The 22,371-nt window shown below is 43.5% G+C and overlaps 1 protein-coding gene across 1 annotated transcript in view; it reads right to left on the reverse strand.

The window, feature by feature from the left end:
* fbxl9 (F-box and leucine rich repeat protein) overlaps nt 1-21,777 on the reverse strand; it is a 37,156-nt gene extending 15,379 nt beyond the window's left edge. Inside the window, exons 1-4 of the mRNA XM_078544768.1 lie at nt 20,803-21,777; nt 4,396-4,497; nt 2,036-3,016; nt 1,181-1,396 (exon numbers count right to left, since the gene is read on the reverse strand). Of these exons, the coding sequence (XP_078400894.1) occupies nt 1,181-1,396; nt 2,036-3,016; nt 4,396-4,497; nt 20,803-20,835 (1,332 nt within the window). The 5' untranslated portion in view covers nt 20,836-21,777. The remainder of the gene's footprint in view (nt 1-1,180; nt 1,397-2,035; nt 3,017-4,395; nt 4,498-20,802) is intronic.
* Nucleotides 21,778-22,371: the final 594 nt, after the last annotated feature.

The following is a 22,371-nucleotide window of genomic DNA, read 5'->3' on the forward strand; positions in this document are numbered from 1 at the left end:
TTCCAAAGATTTACAACCCTTTCACTCCAGATGCAGTCTCGCCAAAACCCTGTACAACTGCAGCAAGACAACATATAAAGGACAACATGTCATTTGCCTTCCTAATTGGTTGCTGTACCTGTATGTTAACTTTGTGTTCCTTGTACAATTGCACCCAAGTCTATCTGACTTTCAATATTTAGAAGCTTCACATCTTTTAAAAAACTCTGTTTTTCTATTCTTATAACCAAGGTGAATAACCTCACACTTCCCCACATTATACTCCACCTGCCATCTTGTTGCCCATTCATTTAGCCTGTCTATATCTCTTTACAGCCTTTGTGTCCTCACAGCTTGCATTCCCATCTAACTTTGCACCATCAGCAAACTTAGGTACATTGCTCTGTATCTTCATTCAAGTCATTAATATAGATTGTAAATAACTGTAGCCCCAACACCGATCCTTGCGGCACCCCACTAGTCACAGACTGCCAACTTGAAAATGCCCCGTTTATCCACACTCTGCTTCTTGTCTGCTAAACCAATCCTCTAGCCATACAAACACTATACCCCCAACTCCATGAGCTTATTTCCTTATCTTATCTTGTGTATTAACATTTTGTGTGGTACCTTATCGAATGTCTTTTGTAAATCCAAGTATATCACATCTACTGGTTCCCCTTTATCCACCCTACTAGTTACATCCTCAAAATCTTGAATAAATCTGCCAAACAATTTCCCTTTCGTATAACCATGTTGACTTTGTCTAAGGATACTATGCTTTTCTAAGTGCATTGTTAAAACTTCCTCAATAATAGATTCCAACATTTTCCTGATGACGTGGTGGATCTTCAAAGTATTGATGGCCGATTCAAATGCCCGATCTTTGAAATAAAAATGTTCCTGGTTAGCTTTCAGTTTTACAAGCAGCCTTTCTTTATTCCATGTAAGAAAGGAATAAATGCAAAAGGAAGAGGAGCAGGAAAAGAAGGGGATGAAAATCAGGCCATCTACAAACCAACAACATCAGACGGGACACTTGGAAAGTCGGAAGCAAAGGGACAAGCGGATGCTTTTTGCACTAATGTTCAGCAGCCAGGGGTGCTAGCCTAAGCACAGCATCTATCAAAGTTGTGTGTGAAGGCTGGCTCTCACAGCAAGGGGCTGTGGTAGATTCACAAGCAACAAAAAAAAAATAGACCTTCATGGCCAGTTGGCAGTTGTCGTTGGCTATGTTCATTCCAAGCAACCCCGAGTCCGTGATCCCCTTACACCAGCCAAGGCGCAATGCTGTCAGGCCCTTGAGGTAGTTGGTGATGACATAGATGCTGAAGTCGGTGATGTACACACAGGAGGTGAGGTCCAGCTCCCTCAGGCTCTCATGCAGGATCGCCCCCATTGAGAAAACACAGCTATCCTACAGAATTTAAATAAACACAAAAGTGAGCAACATTATCAGCCTAATGCCAACAAGAGGTCAGTGAGATTTACAATCACTGCTGTAAATTTGGTACGTGATTAGAATTTTCGCTTGCCATTTCAATGTATTATTACCCGAATGCAAAACTCAGTTGTACTTTTTGGGAAGAAGAAAGTTGTTTAAACTAGAAATGTGAGACACTCCAAGGTTGAATTGCTGGTCAGTGCCAGTTATTTATTGCTTCAATGTCACTGGGCTGGGGAAGCAAGGAGAGTGAAATAGAGCCCCAAACTTGGACATACACTGCCGTTCCTTTATCACTACTGGGTGAAAATCCTGGAATTCCCTGCCCAGTGTCACCGTAGAAACACTATCACCATATGATCATGGTTGCTAGCAGCCTTCACTGGGCAATAAGTCACGCAAATAAAAAGCACCCATCCCCTACTTCTGGTGGAATTTGGCATTACAAACAAAAAAAGGAGCTGAAAACTCATGGTAAAATTAGCTTCTTTCCCATATGACATCCCCTTTCCATCCACCATTGATCATATTAATCCAAGCGGAGCCAGCAATTTTTAGGGCAATTTTTCTGTCATTCAGTACAGCATGAATAACGTTGGTAGAGTGACTTACTTTCACCATGGTGCAGCAGCTGAAGTTGAGACTCACTAAATTCGGCGTGGCCTGTGGAAAGACTAACCCTTTGACCAGCTCACGACCACTGACTTGGTAACACTCAGACAAGTCAAGGGTCCGCAAGGTCGGGATGGTGGACAAGTTCTTCAACCCATTGTCAGTCAGGAGTCTGATCTTGCCCAAGAACAGGTGTTCCAGGTACTGCAGACTCACCATAGCTGTGACAGATCTGTCAGTCAGCTCAGCGCAGCCGGTGAGGTCCAGGGTGATGAGCCCCGGCTGGCACATGCAGATGGCACAGACTGCATCATCCGTCAAGTCCTTGCAATGTTGAAGCACCAGCCCCTCCAGGTTTAGCCCAGCCACTTTGACAACTGACTGTACTGCTTCATTTGTGATGCTGGTACGGCTGAAATTTAAACACTTCAGTGTGGCAGCCTGTCTATCCAGAAAACAGAGGATGTTGTTCAGCGACAGAGAAACAGTGGAATTGCACGTGTTTGTTCCTCGGTAGGGATCAAACTCGAAGGCAATGGGGCAGGCAGCAAGAGCCAGCTTTTGGAGTTTGGGGGTGCATTCAGTAAGTCGATTGAAGGTCAAGTCAGAGAGGTACCGGAGGTTGGAGAGATTGAGCTCACGGAGGTCCACCAGGGCTTCGGCTGTTCTTGCTCTGATCTCTTCTGTTGACAGCAAGGTGCTAGGCACAAAAAGGCTGTTGCAGCTGCTGATGTCAAGCCCCCACAGGTTGCGACAGGATGGGACTAGAGCCACGAAGGAGCTCTCAGTGATGCTGCTATCCCGCAGCAAGAGGTTCTTCAGATGCGGGGCCAGGTGGAACGCAATGCTCTGTATGACCATCTTTGAAGCAGCTGATCCATCGAGGTTACTCAGAGCCACGCAGGAAGTCTGTCTCCGCCCTAAGCTTCTGATGAACTCAAGAGAATCGTACGTTCCTTGGAGACGATAGAAGACATTCTTCTGTACACAAAAAGCAAACGGTATAGTCAGATTACACTAGCCTGAACATCTTGGATGAATTCTACCTCCTCTAATCTAGGTAGTACTTAAAACTAGGTAACGTCAGGTACTTACTTTCAAAAGTAAGAAAGACGATCCTGCAGCTGCTTCATAACCAAGGGCGGGGCCCATCTTTGTGGCCATTCCATTGTCCATGAGGGATCACCTGACTGACCCACCCGCTCCCGACACGGTCCCACACCCCTAACCTTCACCCCCACCTTCGAAACAGTCCCGCACCCCCACCCTCCAACATGGTCCCGCACTCCCACCCTCCACCCTCACCCCGATCCCACCCTCCCCCCCCCCACCCACAACCCCCGACATGGTCCCACACAGCACCTCCTCAATCCCCAACACGGTCCGGCACCTCTATCCTTCCCCCCACCAACCCCGGAAACAATCCCGCACCTCCACCCTCCAACACGGTCCCGCACCTCCACCCTCCAACACGGTCCCGCACCCCCGCCCTCACCCCCCCAACCCCGATCCTAACCTTCCCCCACCCCCCCGATCCCCGACATGGTCCTGCACACCACTCCCCTCAATCCCCAACACGGTCCCGCAGCCCCACCCTTCCCCCACTCCCCCCTCCCCGACACGATTCTGCACCCCCACCCCTTTCCCCACACCGTCCTACACAATATGCACTCCCACCCCTCCCCGCAAACATGGTCCCGCACTCCCACTCTTCCCATGCCCCTTTGGGTACATGTGCATCAGCAAATTAATTTCATGATTCTCATTTCCATTTTCCACAATGCTCCAGAGCTTTCCTTACACATCCCAATCTTAATATCTCTCTACTCCTAACACCAGGTTACTCCACTTTCTTACTCCCTCTAGAATTCCCTTCTGCTTGACCTCGATCCTGAGTACAGTTAATTCCTCAATTCCCACTCCTTGTTTAGCAGCCACTAATAGCCTTCCTCAACATTATGAGACATCTTCCCATACATGAAGATGCTTCTCGAGTGGATGCAAGCATTGAGTTATCGGATCATTGGTGAGGCAGCAGTGGGACTGATATAACTGTCCATTTATTACACCTGGGGATAAGAAGGGGAAGAAATCAAGGAGAAATATCAGCCAGCATTCCCAGTCCTGATTGCTAGCTCATGACCCTTCCTGGGAACTGCAGACATGTGCAGAACAGGTGAGGATGGGATCAGGCCATCTTGTTTGTAAAGCCTTCCAACACTCAAGGTAACTTTGTTGAGATATCCTTATCTAGCTGCTGCCCATGCAACTCTAGCCCTGAAAAGAGTCAGTGCCTTCAGGAGGGGAGTACTATATAGAAATCTAAATTATATGAATGTTTTTTTGAAAAGGGAAGGTACCTGGAGACTTTGGTCCAAAGATGCAGCATGCCAGGCTCTGTTCACCAATGAAGCCTCTTTCCTGTCAGACATCGACAGGAAGTGCAGGATGTAGGAGATCACCTGTTAAGAGAAGAACAGTGGAGGTTGGTGCTATGATAAAAAAATTTAGATTGAGTGAGATTTGGGAGCGCCTGCACCCCCTGTTAAAAACTATTTGATTAACCTATTTTCATTTGGAGAGGAAGAACATATAGCTATCATTTTCACCACGGTATCATGTCCAACCAACATGATTGAATCATCCTTGTGCAATCTGCGTACGCAGTATGTGCATGTGGCAAACACACTTTTTTTTAATTCTTTCATAAAATGTGGGCATTGCTGGTCAGGCCATCATCCATTGCCCATCCCTAATTGCTCTTGAGATGATGATGGTGAGGCACCTCCTTGAACTGCTGCAGGCCATCTAGTCTAGGTATACCCACAGTGCTGTTGGGGAGGAAGCTCCAGGATTTTGCCCCAGCGGCAGTGAAGGAACAACGATATAATTCCATGTCAGGATGGTATGTGGCTTGAGGTGGGGGGGGAACTTGCAGGTGGTGGTGATCCCCTGCAGCTGCTGCCCTTGTCCTTCTAGGTGGCAGAGGTCATGGGTTTGGAAGGTGCTGTCAAAGGAGGCTGGGCAAGTTGCTGCAGTGTATCTTGTAGATACTACACACTGCTACCACAGTGGTGGTTGAGGAAGTGAATGTTGAAGGTAGTGGATGGAGGGGCCAATCAGGGGGGCTTTATCCCGGATGGTGTTGAGCTTGAGTGTTATTGGAGCAGCACTCATCCAGGCAAGTGGAGAACATTCCATCATTCCCTGACAACTGAGTGGGCATGTGCACCACCCTATGAAGCAGCTATGTCCTTTGCATCAGGAGGTCCTGGGTTCCATTATTGGTTAGTGTTGTGTTAACCGATCAATTGGGCTGGGGTGGGGAGGAGACCAATGTCCTCTGTTAGCAATCATCCTGCCAGTTAACACTTCATTAATGACATAATCATTCTTCACTGCCTGCCCAAAACAGATCAGGTTCCTGGTCCAGATCTCCATCCACTCGCCCACTTCTGATTAGCCTGGCTGTGTGGACAACTGGTGAATATGGGAATACTGTCTCATGATGTGCAGCCACTCATATGGAAGAATAGCAATGCTCACACTTGCAGCCTTGGCTCACAGGCAAAGAATGCCTGGGACGCTGTCACTGCTCAAGCAGTATTCCAACTTAAATTAGTATCTTCAGAAGAAAAAACGTGTTGAAAACTGGAAAAATAAAAGAAACTCTCGTACCCATAGCTCTTTAGAAAAGGATTTCCTGGTATTTTCAAGAAGCAGAGTCAATCGTTGACCTTTCCCCACATCTGTGCAGCCTACAACCTATTTCTACACTGCAACCTGGCTTTTCCATTTTATTGATCTAACTTGAAAAGGAAAAAATGACAAGGCTTTGGGAAACGAGCGGAGACTTGGACTAATTGGGCAGCTCATTCAAAGCACCAGCACAGGTATAAGGGACTGAATGGCCTCTATTTCTGTGCTGCGGGTTACTGTTGCATTTTGCCATTTTACTTAGAATCATAGAATGATCATAGAATAGAAGGAGGCCATTCAGCCCATCATATCCATGCCAGTCTCTGCAAGAGCAACTCACTCAGTCCCACTTTCCTACTTTTTCCCCCATAGTTCTGCAAATGTTTTCTCTTCGGACAATTATCCAATTCTCTTTAAATTGAATCTACCTCCAACAACCTCTCAGTCAGTGCATTCCACACACTAACCACTTGCCGCATAAAAAGATTTTCCTCATGTCACCCTTGCCTCTTTGACAATCACCTTAAATCTGTGCCTTCTGGTTCTCAACCCTTCCATCAATTGGAACAGTTTCTTTCCATTTACTCCGTCCAGACCCCTCATGATTCTGAACACCTCTATCAAATCTCCTCTCAATCTTCTCTACTCTAAGGAGAACAGCCCCAGCTTCTCCAATCTATCCAAATAACTGAAGTCCCTCATCCCTGGGAACATTCTTGTTAATCTTTTCTGCACCGTCTCTAATGTCCTTCACATTTTTCCTAAAGTGTGGTGCCTAGAATGTGATAGTTGCGGCTAAACCATTGTTTTCTAAGGGGTCACCATAACTTCCTTGCTTTTGTACTCTATGCCCAGAACCTGTATGGTTTATTAACCACTTTGTCAACCTGTCCTGCTACTTTCATTGATTTGTGCACATTTACCCCCAGGTCTCTCTGCTCCAGCACCCCCTTTAGAATTCTATCCTTCACTTTATATTGCCTCTCGTCATGCTTTCTGTCAAAACACATCACTTCATACTTCTCCACATTAAATGTCATCTGCTGCATGTCTGCCCATTCCACTGCTTATGCCCTCTTGCAGTCTATCACAATCCTTCTCACAATTCAGAATATTTCAAAGTTTTGTGACATTGTGAATTTTGAAATTGTGCCCTGCACACCCGAGTCTAGGTCATTTATGTAGCTCAAGAAAAGCAGTCGTCCTCATAGCAACCCCTGGGAAACCAAACTGCATACCTTCCTTCAGTCCAAAAAACAATGATTCACCACTACTCTGTTTCTTGTCACTCAGCCAACTTTGTATGTGTGGTGCCACTGTCCCATTTGTTCCATGGGCTTTAACTTAAACTCCAGTTTCGGTGCCTCAGACTATTCCTGTGGGCAAGGACCAAATGCCCATGTTGCAGAGTGTGCCTTGATTGTCTCAACATCTGGCAAATCTATAGCGAGCAACACATTAAGTAAAAACCGTTAGGGCGTTTAGTCTGCTGGTTCAATCTCATGCTCTCGTGTGATTGGCAGCACAGTAAACACTCATTAGCATTCCTGCTGTTGCAAAAGCGGGCACAACGTAAGCTATGAACTGCCAAACAAATTGATCAAATGGTAAATGGGTAAGTGAACAGATATAATGATACTGTATACTGCAGATTTAAACAGACAGAAATTTTAACTGGCGCTACGTGGAAGATAGAAAATAATCACGAAAACTAGCACTAAAATCCAATGCAAACTGAAGCTGCCTCAAGTCTTTTGAATATTATCCTTTACACAGATTGCTCTTGATTTACAGTTTCTGCATCTTCATAGAGAAGATATAATTTGAACAGAACAGGCTGAGAAACAGTTTTCAGAACTTGACCTGGGAAAAAGGAATTTAAATGTGTCTGAAACTGAAAAAAAATTGCCAATCAAACATATTTAATAAAATGAATGGCTGGCTCCTGCCCTCAGATACATGACTAGGCATAAGATCAATATTCTGGAGCTGTGTGGCAAAAGAAGCTGGGCATATTGTGATTCTGAAGCCCATTCACACTGTAACTGGTATAAAGAAGCCAGTACCAGGATACATCACAGACAATGCTTCATTGAGTCACATCCCTCTATCACAATCTTTCCTGCCTATTTTGTTACAACAATGGATATTTTTCTTCCAATATTCTCTTTCATGTTTCTTACCATCTAAATTCATTTTTCTTTAATTATTTCATAGTTTATAGATGTCACTGGCTAACCCAGCATTTGTTGCCCATCCCTAACTGCCCTTGAGAAGGTGATGGTGAGCTGCCTTGTGGATGGGTGGTAGAGGGAGGAATGTTTCAAGTCGCATCCTGTATGCTCTTCTTTGTCTGTGTCCTCACAATACTGAATCCACTCTTTTCATGCAACCTCCATGTAATGCCCAAAAGCTCATCATCGCACAAAGCAGTTTGAAACAGCCTTGGTTTTCCAAGTCTTTGGCATGTTAGGAAAAGATGGTAAGGTAGTGGTAATATCACTGGACTGGTATTCCAGAGACCCAGGCTAATGCTCTAGGGAACACGGGTTTAATTCCCACCATGGCAGCTGGAGGAATTTAAATTCATTAATAACTCTGGAATATAAAGCTGGTGTCAATGTTGGTGACTATGACAACTGTCAAAAAAAAAACCTCAGATTGACACAGAGAGGGAGAACAAGAGTGGAGGAGGAGCAGCAGGGCCATTAACAGTGAGAGGGAGAGAGGAGCGGAGGAATTAACAGTAAGAGAGTGTGAGAGGAAACAGGGAAGTGATTGGCTGGTGAGTATTTTGCTCCTTTATCTTTCAAAAAGTATGTAATTTATTAATAATTATAAGGTTTTAATGGCAATATTATAGTCTACTACCAGTAGTAAAGGTTATTGGGAGTAGTGGGGTTTATTAATTATAAATTAATTAAGGAAAAGCAATTAATTAACTAACACATTATAAAGATGGCAGGGCAGGTGATATGTTGCAACTGCAGAATGTGGGAGCTCTTGGACACCAGTGTGGTCCAGGGCAAACATGTCTGCAGCTTGAAGAGCTTTGGCTCAGAGTCATTGAGCTGGAGGCAGAGCTATGAATACTGCGATGCACCAAGGAGGGGAACGTAACCTGGGCACTTTATTCCAGGAGGTGGCCACACCCCTTAGGGTAGTTATAACTGTAGAATTGGTCAATGATCAGAGACAGGGGGGTGTGACTGCAGGCTAGATAGGTATGAGGACACAGTATGTAATGATGGAGGAGTCTCAGCTCCTGACTTTGTCCAACAGGTATGAGGTGCTTGCTACCTGTGTGGATGAGAAGAAGGACTGCAAGCTGGATGAGCAGACTGACCATTGCACAATGGTGAAGGATGCCATTCAAGTGGATAGTGTGGACATGACAGAGAGTTTAACAAAAACAGGTACATCAGCAAATGAGGTTATTGCAGGGAATAGAAGTATAAATATTAAAGGGTTTTTTAAAAATCTGAATGCACGAAATATCTGCACTAAGATAAATGAATTAGAGGCACAAATAGAGGTAAATGGTTTAGATCAAATCACCATTACAGAAACATGATTACAAGTGATCAATGTTGGGAGATAAATATTCCAGGGTACATAATATTTTGGAAAGAGAGGCGAAATGGCAAAGGAGATGGGGTAGCCCTCATAGTAAAGGATGACATAAGGACTTCAGAAAGAAAGGATCTGAACTCAGAAGATCATGAAGTAGAATCAGAATGGATGGAAATTAGGAATAGCAAGAGTCAGAAAGCACTGGTTGGAGTAGTTTATAGGTCCCCAACAGTAGTTATACTGTTGGGCAGAACATTACACAATAAATTATTAGAGCCTGTATCAAAGGAAATGTAATAACTGTGGGGGACTTTAATCTTCACATAAACTTGGACAATTCAATTGGCAAGAATGGTCTAGATGATGAGTTTGTGGAATGTTTGTGATAGTTTCTTGGGACAGTACATTGTGGAACGAACTAGGGATAAAGCTATCCCATGTTAAGTTTGAAAGTGACATATCCCAATCGCAAACAAAAATCTCAAACTTAAACAAAGCCAATTACATAGGTATGAGGGGAGAACTGGCTAAGGTTAATTGGGTAAATAGACTAAAAGCTCTGGAGGTAAATGAACAATGGGAAACATTTAAAGAAACAATTCAAAATGTTCAGCAAAAATACATTCTATTCAAGAACAAAAACTCAGCAAGAAGGACCCATTCTTGGCTCACTCAGGAAGTTAAGGATAGTATTAAATTAAAAGAAGAGGCTTACAATGTTGCAAAAAACAGTAGCAAGTCTGAGGATTGGGAGTTTTAGAAACCAATAGAGGGCCACCAAAAAGTTGATAAAAAGGGAAAAAATAGAATACAAGAGTAAGCTAGCCAGAAATTTAAAAACAGATTGTAAGTGCTTTTATAAGTATAAAAAAAGGGAGAGAGTAGCTAAAGTCGGTCCCTTAGAAGCAGAGACAGGAGAAATTATCATGGGGAATGAGAAAATGGCAGAGGCATTGAACAAATATTTTGTTTGTCTTCATAGTAGAAGACACAAGTTCCGTACCAGAAATAGACAATAACCTAGGGGCTAAAAAGAGAGTGAGGAAATTAGGGAAACTAATATCAGCAGAGATAAAGTATTGGAGAGACGTAAGGGACTAAAATCCAACAAATCCCCGAGACCTGATGGCATAAAGCCCAGAGTTCTAAAAAAAGAGATAGCTGCAGAGATAGCGGATGTGCTAGCTATGATTTCCCAAAATTCCTTAGATTCAGGAATGGTCCCACTAGATTGGTACTTGGAAAATGTTACACCACTTTTCAAGAAAGGAGTAAGAGAGAAAGCAATAAACTACAGGCCAGCTGGTCTAACATCAGTTGTTGGGAAAATGCTTGAATCTATTTTTAAGGAAGTCTTAACAATGCACTTAGAAAAACATAGTATGATCAGAACAAGCCAATATGGCTTTACTAAAGGGAAATCCTGTTTGACGAATTTATTAGAGTTTTTTGTGGATATAAGTAGTAGGATAGTGTTAGGAAATAGAGATCGTTTAAGTAAGTTATATTGGTATTTGTAGGTGTTAGGAATGAGTTTTAGCTTTAAAGTTTAAGTTTGATTTGTATTTCTGTATCTAAGAAAGGTCAAATGCAGTTAAAGTTTCACCTTAAAAAGGTGACTGCATTTCTAATACGGTTTTTTTATGGCTGTTGCAGCTAGGTTAAACAAACAAGAGTAGAAGAATTGGGCTGTTGCCTAGCAACAGGGGTCCAGAGAAGCAGGTCCCTCACACAGACAAAAAAATAAAGAAACAGCAGTTTTAAGTTTCAGTTTGAAGCCAAGACCCCAGAGAGACTGGACAATGGGAGAGGGAGCTACAGATTTCCCAAAAGAACGAAAAAGGTCCCAAGGCCAAAGGAGTGAGACAGAAACAGGAAAAAGTCTCAAGCAGACTTTCTAGTCAAAGGAAGGACAGGAACCTGGAGAAGGTCTTGTTAAGAGTGAGGGGCAGAGAGAAAGGCTCCAAGCTTTAGATTAAAGAGACAAAAGCTGCAGAAAGCAGGTTTAAAGCGAGAACAGCTTGCAAGAGGCAAGAAGGTCCAAAGAGACGGCTGCAGGTCTGTAACGTTTTGCTACGGGCACATGAAGCAGTGGTGCTGTTGACGGCTGAGTCGGTGAGAGAGTGCGTGGAAGACAGCTTGAATGCACGTGATGACCCAGGGGACAGGAACATTGGAAGGAGAGTTTGAAACCTTGGAGGTGAACCCTTGCGGAAGGCGTCTAAGAGAAAGTGTTGGTTGGGGCCGGGGGGAGTTGAGGAGAGATCGATAGCATCTGGTTAAAGTGGTTTCAGAGTGTGGTGTGTCTGACCACAGGGTGCCTCTTGGTACATGGACTGTGTACTCACTGTGAACATTAAAGTATAAGATAGCTTTTGTAGATTGTGTTATCCTTACAAATTTGTACATATTTGTAAAGGTATAGTTGTGGGTGAAGGAGTATTGTAATATAATTCATCTTTTCTTGTTTAATAAATGTTTTATTCTTTTATTAAAAGTTCATCAGCTTACTCCTGTGACTCTGTTCAGTAGCTATGCTCCATGTATCTAAACAAACAAATAAAAGTTAGGATCTATCAAGCTGAGTTCCTGGGATCAGGCTTGTCAAGGGGTAACCTCAGCTGGGATCATAACAGTAGATTAAAAAGGGAACCAGTAGATGTAGTATACCTGGATTTCCAAAAGGCAATCAAGAAGATGCTGCACTAAAGGTTAATAGGCAAAATATGGACTCATGGGGCTAGGGATAATATACATACGTACGAACATATCAATTAGGAGCAAGGGTAGGCCAATCGGCCCAAGCCTGCTCTGCCATTCGATAATATCATGGCTGATCTAACTGTAACCTCAAGTCCACATTCCCACCCACCCACAATAGCCTTTCACCTCTTGCTTATATATTAGCATGCATAGAGAATTGGTTAATAGATAGGAAACAGAGGGGTATGAATGTGGCTTTTTCAAGTCGGTAGACAGTGAATAGTGGAGTGCCACAGGGATCAGTGCTGGGGCCTCAATCACTTACATAATGACTTAGATGAAGAGACAGAGAGTGATGTATCTAAATTTGATAATGATACCAAACTAGATGGAAAGGTAAGCTGCGGGGAGGACAGAGAGAAGCTGCAAAGGGATATAGATCGGTTAGGTGAGTGGGCAACAAGATGGCAAATGGAGTATAACATAGGGAAATGTAAAGTTATTCACTTTGGTCGTAAGAATAAAAAAGTAGAATACTTTTTAAAAGGTGAGAAACTTGAAAGTGTTGATGTTCAAAGAGACTTGGGTGTGCTCATACAACGAACGCAAAGTTAGCATACGGGTGCAGCAAGCAATTAGGAAGGCAAATGACATGTTGGCCTTTATTGCAAGGGGATTGGAGTGCAAGAATAAAGAAGTCTTGCTACAGTTGTACAGGGTTTTGATGAGACCGCATCTGGAGTACCGTGTGCAGTTTTGGTCTCCACATTTAAGAAAGGATGTGCTTGCATTGGAGGCAGTACAGCGAAGATTAGCTAGATTGGACCCTGGGATGAGGGGGTTGTCCTATGATGAGAGGCTGGAGTTTAGAAGAATGAGACACGATCTCATTGAAACCTACAAAATTCTGAAGGGGCTTAATAGGGTGGATGCTGAGAGATTGTTTCCATTGGTCGAGGAATCCAAAACACATGGCACAATCGCAGGATAAGGGGCTGATCATTTAGAACTGAGATGAGAAGAAATTTCTTCACTCAAAGGCTTGTGAGTCTTTGGAATTCTCTACCTCAGAGAGTTGTTGATGCTCCATCGTGGAATACATTCAAGGCTGGGATAGATAGATTTTTGGTCTCTCAGGGAATTAAGATATATGGGGGCCGGGTGGGGAAATGGAGTTGAAGACCAAGATCAGCCATGATCATACTGAATGGGAGAGCAGGCTCGATGGGTTGCGTGGTCTACTCCTGCTCCTATTTCTTATGGTTCTTATGCCCTTTTATGAAAGAAAGTCTGCCATCATTATCTACTCGTGACGCCAGCCCCACAACAAAATGGTTGATCTTCACTGCCCTCTGAAATGACCTAGCAAGCCACTCAGTTAAGGGCAATTAGGGATGGGCAGAAAATGCCGGCCTTACCAGCTATGTCCACATCCAATAAAGAAAAAAAACAGTGCACATATCTCTCAGTGTCCAGGTTCTTCTTCACTCAGCTGCATTAGCCTTTAGGATTCCACTCACCACTTTCTTGAGCCATTATTAGGAATTAGACTGCTGCCCACATCTGAACAGCAATCATGTTTCCTTTATCTTACCTGCTTAATTAGGGAAAATATAAAAGAACTTGAAGTGCTAATTCAACAAACTGAAAATCCACAAATAAAGTCTAAACTCTATTGATCCAGATTCTGGACTGAATGGTCTCCTGTGTCAGAGTGGGTTTAGAAGCAAAAAAGATTTACCAGAACCATCGCTGAATCCCCCACTATCAACATCCTGGGGGTTACCATTGACCAGAAACTGAGTTGGACTAACTATATAAATACTGTAGCTACAAGAGCAGGTCAGAGGCTAGGAATCCTGTGACGAGTAACTCACCTCCTGACTCCCCAAAGCCTGTCCACCATCTACAAAGCATAAGGCAGGAGTGTGATGGAATACTCTCCACTTGCCTGGATGAGTGCAGCTCCCAAAACACTCAAGCAGTGCAACACTATCCAGGACAAATGATTGGCACCCCTTCCACAAACATTCACTCCCTCCGCCACCGATGAACAGTGGTAGCAGTGTGTACCATCTGCAAGATGCACTACAGGAATTCACCAAGGTTCCTTAGACAGTATCTTCCAAACCCATGACCACTACCTTCTAGAAGGACAAGGGCAGCAGGTACATGGGAACACCACCACCTGCAAGTTCCCCTCCAAGCCACACAACATCCTGACTGGAAATATATCGTCATTCCTTCACCTTCACTAGGTCAAAATCTTGGAACTCCCTTCCTAAGAGCAGTCTGTGTGTGCCCACACCACAGGGGCTGCAGTAGTTCAAGGCAGCAGCTCACCACCACCTTCTCAGGGGCAATTAAGGGTGGGAAATAAATGCTGGCCTTGCCAGCAACGCACACATCCCATGAATGAAAAAAATTTACAACACAGGTGGCCATTCAGCTCATTGTGCCTATGCACACTGATCAAATATCAAATTAACAGCAGACACATTGGTAGACACAAGGATAATTTTCATATTGCACTTGCCAAATTAATTTAAGATTTATGAAATTTAGAGGCTGTGTAAATGCAATACCCGGATGTAAGAGTATAGAAGGGAGAACCATGCAGACATCATGAATTTTTCCTCTGATGAAGTGATAAAATTCAAGTTAGTAGTCATCACACAAAAATACAACCCACTCAAGGCCAATTTTCAAACCCACAAGAATGCTGAGTTTTGGGCACGCAAGATGTGGGTTTACTAAAGGAGATCATTTGGACAGTGCAGAATCTGGGTAATTAGACCTTTATTAGTGGTTTGATGAATCAGTGTCTAGAGTGCCCGGTTTTTGTATCATTTCCCTACATAGGGCAGATGGATGAGAATGGAAATAAATGACGAGTCCTCGGATGTGGGCAGCAGTCTAAGTGCTCAGTGACTTATATTAATGGCAGTTACTCATTCCTATTGCTTAAATGCAAAGGCACCCTTTGCACCACCAATACCTGCTGAAAGCAGACATTTAAAAGGGAATTGAAAAATTTAAATAGCATTAACACTCACTTGCACCTTTACTAACTAGAAACCCAGCAGAATTTTTTTAATTAAAACTGCAAATGTTGGAAATTCGCAGCAGGTCTGACGATGAACAAACTGATTGGTAATTCTACATTTTTGAATGTTACTGAGAAAGTTCTACATTACAATGTACCAAAATACACTGTAACTGAGTGGTTTGCTTCAAAGAAATCACATACAGTGTGTTACAACCAGTCTCCAGGCAAGGTCCTCCTTATTTGTTAACCGAACAGAGCCCCAGTTTTGTTATGCTCCCGGGTGAGGAAGAGTGATCTGGCTCCCCTTCTTTATTCAACCCCCTCAGTTGGTCACAACAAGGTTAATGTAAAAGGGATCTCTTCCCCCGTTTCAGGAAGAGAGAGAGAGACAGAGAGACAGGCAGGGAGCTGTCATCTACAGCTGCAGGGGTGACTTGTTGCTGTCACACAGCACACACCGCACTGTTCTACAGCTAGCTTTTTAACTCATTTTTCACTGTGTTTTCCTGTAAGGGAAAAAAAAAACCATGTCTTGCACCCAGAGTCTGTTTTCTTTCATCTCTAACCATTTTACGCATTTTGAGATACAAATCAACAGGAGATGGATTTTAGATAACTGCTAAGGCATGGTAATCAGTCTTTGTCTCTGCAACCACAGGAGATTAAAGTTCAGTCTTTTATATCCTTCCTGACTCCCTTTTAAGTGTCTCTGCTTGAAGAAGGCCATGATACGTTCTCAGGTGCGGCATCCATGTCCTCTCAGGACAGGCCTGTCAATATAATCCAATATATGTCCTCAACTGGGGTCCACAATGGGTATGTGCACAGAGGATGTCACTGCATAGCACCAAGGCCCAGACTGTCGTTTGCTGGGAGTGGCAGAGATTAACAGTTGACCTTCCAACCAGCAGCATCCTCGACCTTCTCCTGAAGATTTTTCTCCAGGATTGCACACATCGGTGTCCTGGAGATTGATCTTCAATTCCTGAAGAATACAGGCCAATCCTGGAAGGCTGGCAACCCTTCTCCCCACAGGAAGGTGTAAATGTGCAGAAATGATCAAACTCATCACTCTAGGGTGTGACGAGCCTGCTCACACTTACCAGCTAGATGCATGTGTGGAAAACAGCCAACTGGGCAAAGCTGGCAAGAGGCAGCAACTCCAGGTGAGCAGGGCGGTTGAAAGTTCACAAAAAAAACTTGAGGAAATCAATAGAGTGCCACATATTGTAGGTCTTATAATACTGCATGTTAAATTAATCATGCTGTTTCAAAGATTGAATTAATAGAAGCCATGAACAAAAACACAAATCACACACAAATCTATTGTTTGTACTCATATCATGAGGTTAAAAACAAGGCCACTCCAGGACTGATTATTGCACAGAGTTACTTTTTGCTGCACTATTAAGCCACAACTGCACAAAAACATTACATTAATAACGTTAGGGAGCAGGAGCTGGGTTTTCCACAACATTAGAGCAATAGCAAAACGCCATCACACTTTAATACCCATGGTTCTATTCCTTAAATCTGTTCCCTGGATATGGCAGGCCCATTTGCCCTGAGATGGATGGTCTTCCTTTGAACTTCTGCTACCCTGGTGGTGATGGTATTTCTACAACCGTTCACCAGGTTTCCAATCGCCCGCTGCAGACCCACTGGGGTATCCTCAAGCAAGCACACCAGGTTCACGGCCTCCACACCAATAACCACAACGAATTAGCAAATGGACCTTGTCTCTGCAATCCGGAGTGCTCCTTTTTCCATTCAGTATATGGAAAACACTAACAAGGCTCACGGAACACAACAGAAAATCCCTCGCTCAGTATATACACAACTGGAACATATCATAGACCAGCCGATTCCTCAGACTTTGAAAGGACTGAATTAGCACACATATCAGACTTAGCATCTGGCTCTAAACCAACAGACAGCCTAATTAAATAAAACAGGTACATGCACAGTATAAAACTAGGAATTATATGTCACTATTTCTGCCACACATAAAATGAAAAGAACTGCACTCACTTTCTGTGCTTCTACACACTGGAACAGAAACTCACTTCTTACACTGCAGAACATGTCGCTGTTTCAACCCTAGTTCCTCTGCTGGCTCAGAACATTAAGCACAGAACCATTCCGCAGGCTGAAAATTGTCTTTTTTTGGCATAAAAGTCATCCCAGATCTACATTCAACATTCTCTGAAGACATACTGAAACAAAAGGTGATAGTGAGCTACATCTCAGATAGCTGCATTAGATTAGTAGACATGGGTTATCAATTACTTGCAATGGTTGTCCACCCAAATGCAATTGTAGGGTATGGAGGACATCTCACGACCTGACCACCCTACAGCTTGAAGCGTCAAACCGAGCAAATTGAACAGAATGAAACATGACCAACTCGGTGTTATAAAGTGGCAGTGCAACTAATTTGACCATTTTCGCACACCAGATTGTAAATTAAATTATTTTTACTATACAGAAAACAGCTAGCTGTAACAAATCTTCATCTTGAATGACCTGTTTTAACCCCACACGCTCTTCCAGTCATTCACCAGTTATTTGAACACTGGGGATATAAATGCCACTGGAAATTCCAAATGCACGCTCTAAAATGGTCTTTCACAATAAACAAACATCATTATATTCCCTGATTGTTCAGGAAGTTTAACTAGTGAACTGTAAGCTGCAGAGACCAGGATGGTCATGGGTTCAAATTCCTAGTTAGCTGCAGTTAAGGAGCTGCCATTCAGCCTCAACACTTCAGAGTCTGGAAGAGAAAAGTAACCAGGGTTCCTGCTCTGCATCAATATCCAGTCAACCAAGGTGGAACTGCATGTAGGGACAGTGAGAAAACCCAGGATTGGATGAGGGTAGCTGAATCTCCTGCAGTCACATTCCCTACCATCTGTGGCTCAGTTGGTAGCACTCTCACCCCCAAGTCAGCGTGTCATGGGTTCAAGTCCCACCCCAGAGACCCGAGTATAAAATCCAGGCTGACACTTTAGTGTAGTACTGAGGGACTGCTGCACAGTCAGAGGTACCGTTGTTTGGATGAGACATTAAACATCTGCCCTCTCAGGTGGTTGTAAATAAAATCACACTGCACTTGTTTGAAAAGGGGCTAGGAAGTTCTCCACTATGTTCTGGCCATTATTTATCCCTTACAACCAAATTCACTAGAACTATTCTGCCAGTCACATCCACTCTGGACAAATCTTTAATTTCTTTACTATGACCATTCCCACTCCCTCTACCTTTTGTCCCATGAAATCTTTTGTTATTTAAGCTCTCCTGCCCTTTACCCGATCACAGGCCTTTCCTTTGTTCTTTTTATTCTTTCTTGAGATGTGGGCATCGCTGGCTGGGCCAGCATTTGTTACCCATCCCTAATTGCCCTTGACCTCAGTGAGTTACTTGGCCATGGATTGCAGCGGTTCAAGAAGGCAGCTCACCACCTTCTCAAGGGCAACTGTCTGTCACCATCAGCTGGTGCATTCTCCATGGCTATGCCTCTACCAATCAATCAGAGTCTACTTGCCAACCAATCACCACTCTCTTCTCGTACAGTATAAATATGTTGTTTCCCTGACATTGGTATTTTCTTGCAAATTGTCCTGATGAGTGCAAGACAAAAAGCTTTGATAAAATGTCTTTTTTCAGCAATATTACTAGTTATTACATTATTGACTGCCTCATTTCCTACAGTCCCAACAGTGAGCACATTTTAAAAAGTACTTCATTGACTGTAAAGCATTTGGAGACTCTACAGAGGTTGTGAAAGGTGCTATAGGAATGCAAGCCCTTGCTTTCTAGCAGCATTAACCAATGCTGACATGCATAAAGAATACTCGGGATCAGGGACAGACAAGGGAGAGGGGAAAGTTAGTCAGAAACACCTTTTTAAAAGAAAGAGTTTGGGGGGAGGGGGGTTTTACCCTTTATTCACAAAGAGTCACTTGGCTCAGATAAATGCCTTTACCATGAATAACACTTTGTTCTTCAAAGGTCTTTCCTGAAAAAAAAAGGAATGGCAGAAGTAACAGTTCCTCCTTTTTTAAAATGGCCTGTTTAAATCCTGTAAAGTTATTCGGTGCTCAAACCCAAAAGATCTCATGCTTAAAAACAAAAGGTTTTGTACAAACCATACACTACAGTAATGTACGTGAGCAAGAATAATCAGTGGAATGAGAGCTCAAGGCTGAGCTCACTCATTACTACATTGCTGGTGATTTGTCTCATTTTTCTCATTATTTTCAACACCAGTGGCATTCTGTCTTGGCTTCTTCACCTAGCTACCTTAGTTAACAGGCTGCATCCATTGACACTGCAACACCAGGGTGAGGTACACCTCCTGACCCTGGAAACTGCAATGGAAGTAGACACTCGCTGTGTTCTCATCCAAGAATTTGTCTGAGTGGAAAATCTCTTTATCATACGAACATACAAGCAAGGAGGAGGAGTAGGCTATTCAGCTCCCCGAATCTGCTCCGCCATTTAACAAGATCATGGCTGATCTGATAGTAATCTGAAATCTGCATCCCACCTACTGCCAATAACCTATCACCCCCAAGAATCTCTCCACCCCTGCCTTAAAAATATTCAAAGACTCTGCTTCCACCACCTTTTCAGGAAGAGAGTTCCAAAGACTCACAACCCTCCGAGTGAAAAAATTTCACCTCATCTGTTTGAAATGGGTGACCCCTTATTTTTAAAAAGTGACTCCTAGTTCTAGATTTTTCCACAAGAGGAAACAAACTCTCCACATCCACCCTGTCAAGACTTCTTAGGATCTTATAAGTTAAAATCAAGTCACCTCTTCATGGTTATCAAGTTCCATTCAGAGAAAATAGGCAACTGAAGACACGTGGACATGTCCCCTTGTGCACTGTGCTGGAGTGACATTCGCACTAACTGTTTGTCAGCAGCCAAGTGAGGATTCAAAGCAGGTGAATGGCTTACAAGATTCTGCTGAACTAGAGAGGACACTTGGAGATCACTTGGTTTGTGAAAAGAAAGACGGAGACAGCTGTCAATTCAAACCTGAGAGGCATGCTGATGAACTGGATCGATTGATTACTACACACTCAGTGTGACATTAAGTGGTTGTTATTAGGAACAGGGGTTTTGAGGCAGTAGTAAGTGAGAGTTATTGTGGATTGAACTCGCTCTGTTTGCCTTCTCGCCTCTGTGATGCAAAGGCGGGAAATCTTCTCACTCCTCTGATGACCTCATCAACTAAATAAGGCTTTCAGACAGTGCCAGGAGACACATTGTTGGTCAATTATCCATAATCTTATGGTCACCAACCTTCCTGCCATTGGAAACAGCTGTTTCTTATTTACTAAATGTATACCCTTCATTAAACATATAGAAATATAGGCTCCGGCAAAGAAACTGATCCACTTTAAAATCTCAACAACTTGGATTTATATAGCATCTATGACATAGCAAAACTAACCAGCGTGCTTCATGGGTCTTGGAGGGATTCGAAAACAAGGATGAGAATTTTAAAATCGAGGCATTGTCAGCTTGGGGACCAATCTAGATCAGCAAGCGAAAGAGCGACGGGTGGACAGACTTGATGTAAGTTAGGATGCAGGAGAGCTTCAGATGAGCTCAAGTTTGAATGGTGCAAGATGGGAGGCCAGCCAGGAGAGCATTGGAATAATCAAGTCTAGAGTTAAAGGCATAGGTGACACTAATTTGTAAGACAAGTCCAATGAAACAGCCTTACCTCTACAGGTAAATTTGGTGCCTCCTTCTCCATTCGATCATATAAACTTACAGCACTTGGCTTCAAGTTCAGCACAAACCTCCCTCTGTATAATACACAGCCAGTTCATCCACAGTAGAACAACCTAACAGGTCTACCCTGGCCTGCACAGTTGGTGGAACTACTCCTCTGCTCTTGCAAGTATTGTTACCAGATTTCTTGTGCATTGGCCCTGACATACTAGAGAAAGGGAATTAAAAAATAATATTTCAGCAATATGGTGTGCTATTTTTTAAGTTCATTGTATCAAGTTACTCCTATCAGCAGACCTGTACTTAACTCAACCATGCATTAAAACAGCTCAAAGAAGACATTGGAAGCTGGGAACATAATCTACATTGGCACAGTTGACTGTTTTTCCCCATTGTTTAGATAAACATAATATGGAAACTTCACACACCCAGCACTGAAAATCAAGGGTCAATGGTGCCTGCTATGAATCAAACTCCAACACACACTTCTCTATTCTTCACACAGCAAGGGATGGATACCTCCCCTTTTGAGTATCCTTACTTCCTCACACTTTGTATGGACTTCAGTCACGCATTCTTCTTTGTAAGTTTAGGTGGGGTTTAACCCTCGCTGCACTTCCACCTGTGTATTTTATTATGAGTAGCCTCTTTGCATTCCAACCACTTTCTGCTCAGCATCCAGGCACTGTACCCAGCTGCGGCCTTATTTCTAGCTCATACAGTTAACCTGAAGCCCGCTCACTTCATTACCTCATTTGCTTTATTACTCCCTTCTACTCAATCTGTTCCTATCTTCCTCATTATCTTGTTATTCTCATACTCAGTCTGTATAAACTAGAGCTTCAAGTTCAATGATTTCCTCTCTCAATGCACATCCTGACTTTCTGACACTCAAAGAGAGATATTGCCCCTTCCATCCCAACACACTTTGGCTTTCATTGTACCTCCCTCTTAACTTCTTCTCTCCTCCCCCATCGTAACCATGGTGATGATAGCAACATGGCGGGTGTGGTACTGCCGCTGTGCATGCCGGGAGCTGAGGTCCAACTGCGCCTGCGTTCCGCTGTTTAGGGGGTGGGTTGGGCGTCGAGATGGTGGCCATGTTGGTAAAGAGGCGCATGCGTACAGCACTACAGGTGAAGACTGGGCGGACATGTGCGTACAGCACCAGAAGTCAAGGTGGGTGTTGCCATATTGGTAATGGAGCGCATGCGTACACTGCTGTTGAAGATGCGGCGGCCATGGAGGTAAAGGACTAACATTGCCAAGCCTGAGTAAAAACCAGAACAAAAACAGAAATACCTGGAAAAACTCAGCAGGTCTGGCAGCATCGGCGGAGAAGAACAAAGTTGACACTTCGATTCCTCATGACCCTTCAACAGAACTAAGTAAAAATAGGAGGGGTGAAATAAGATGGCGGGGGGGGGGGGGAGGTGGAGAGAGAAGTTGAGGGGGGGGTGGTTGTTGGGGCAAGCAAGCAGTGATAGGAGCAGATAATCAAAAGATGTCACAGACAAAAGGATCAAAGAGGTGTTGAAGGTGGTGATATTATCTAAAA

Source organism: Cetorhinus maximus, chromosome 6, assembly GCF_964194155.1.
Source record: "Cetorhinus maximus chromosome 6, sCetMax3.hap1.1, whole genome shotgun sequence".
Classification (NCBI taxonomy): domain Eukaryota; kingdom Metazoa; phylum Chordata; class Chondrichthyes; order Lamniformes; family Cetorhinidae; genus Cetorhinus; species Cetorhinus maximus.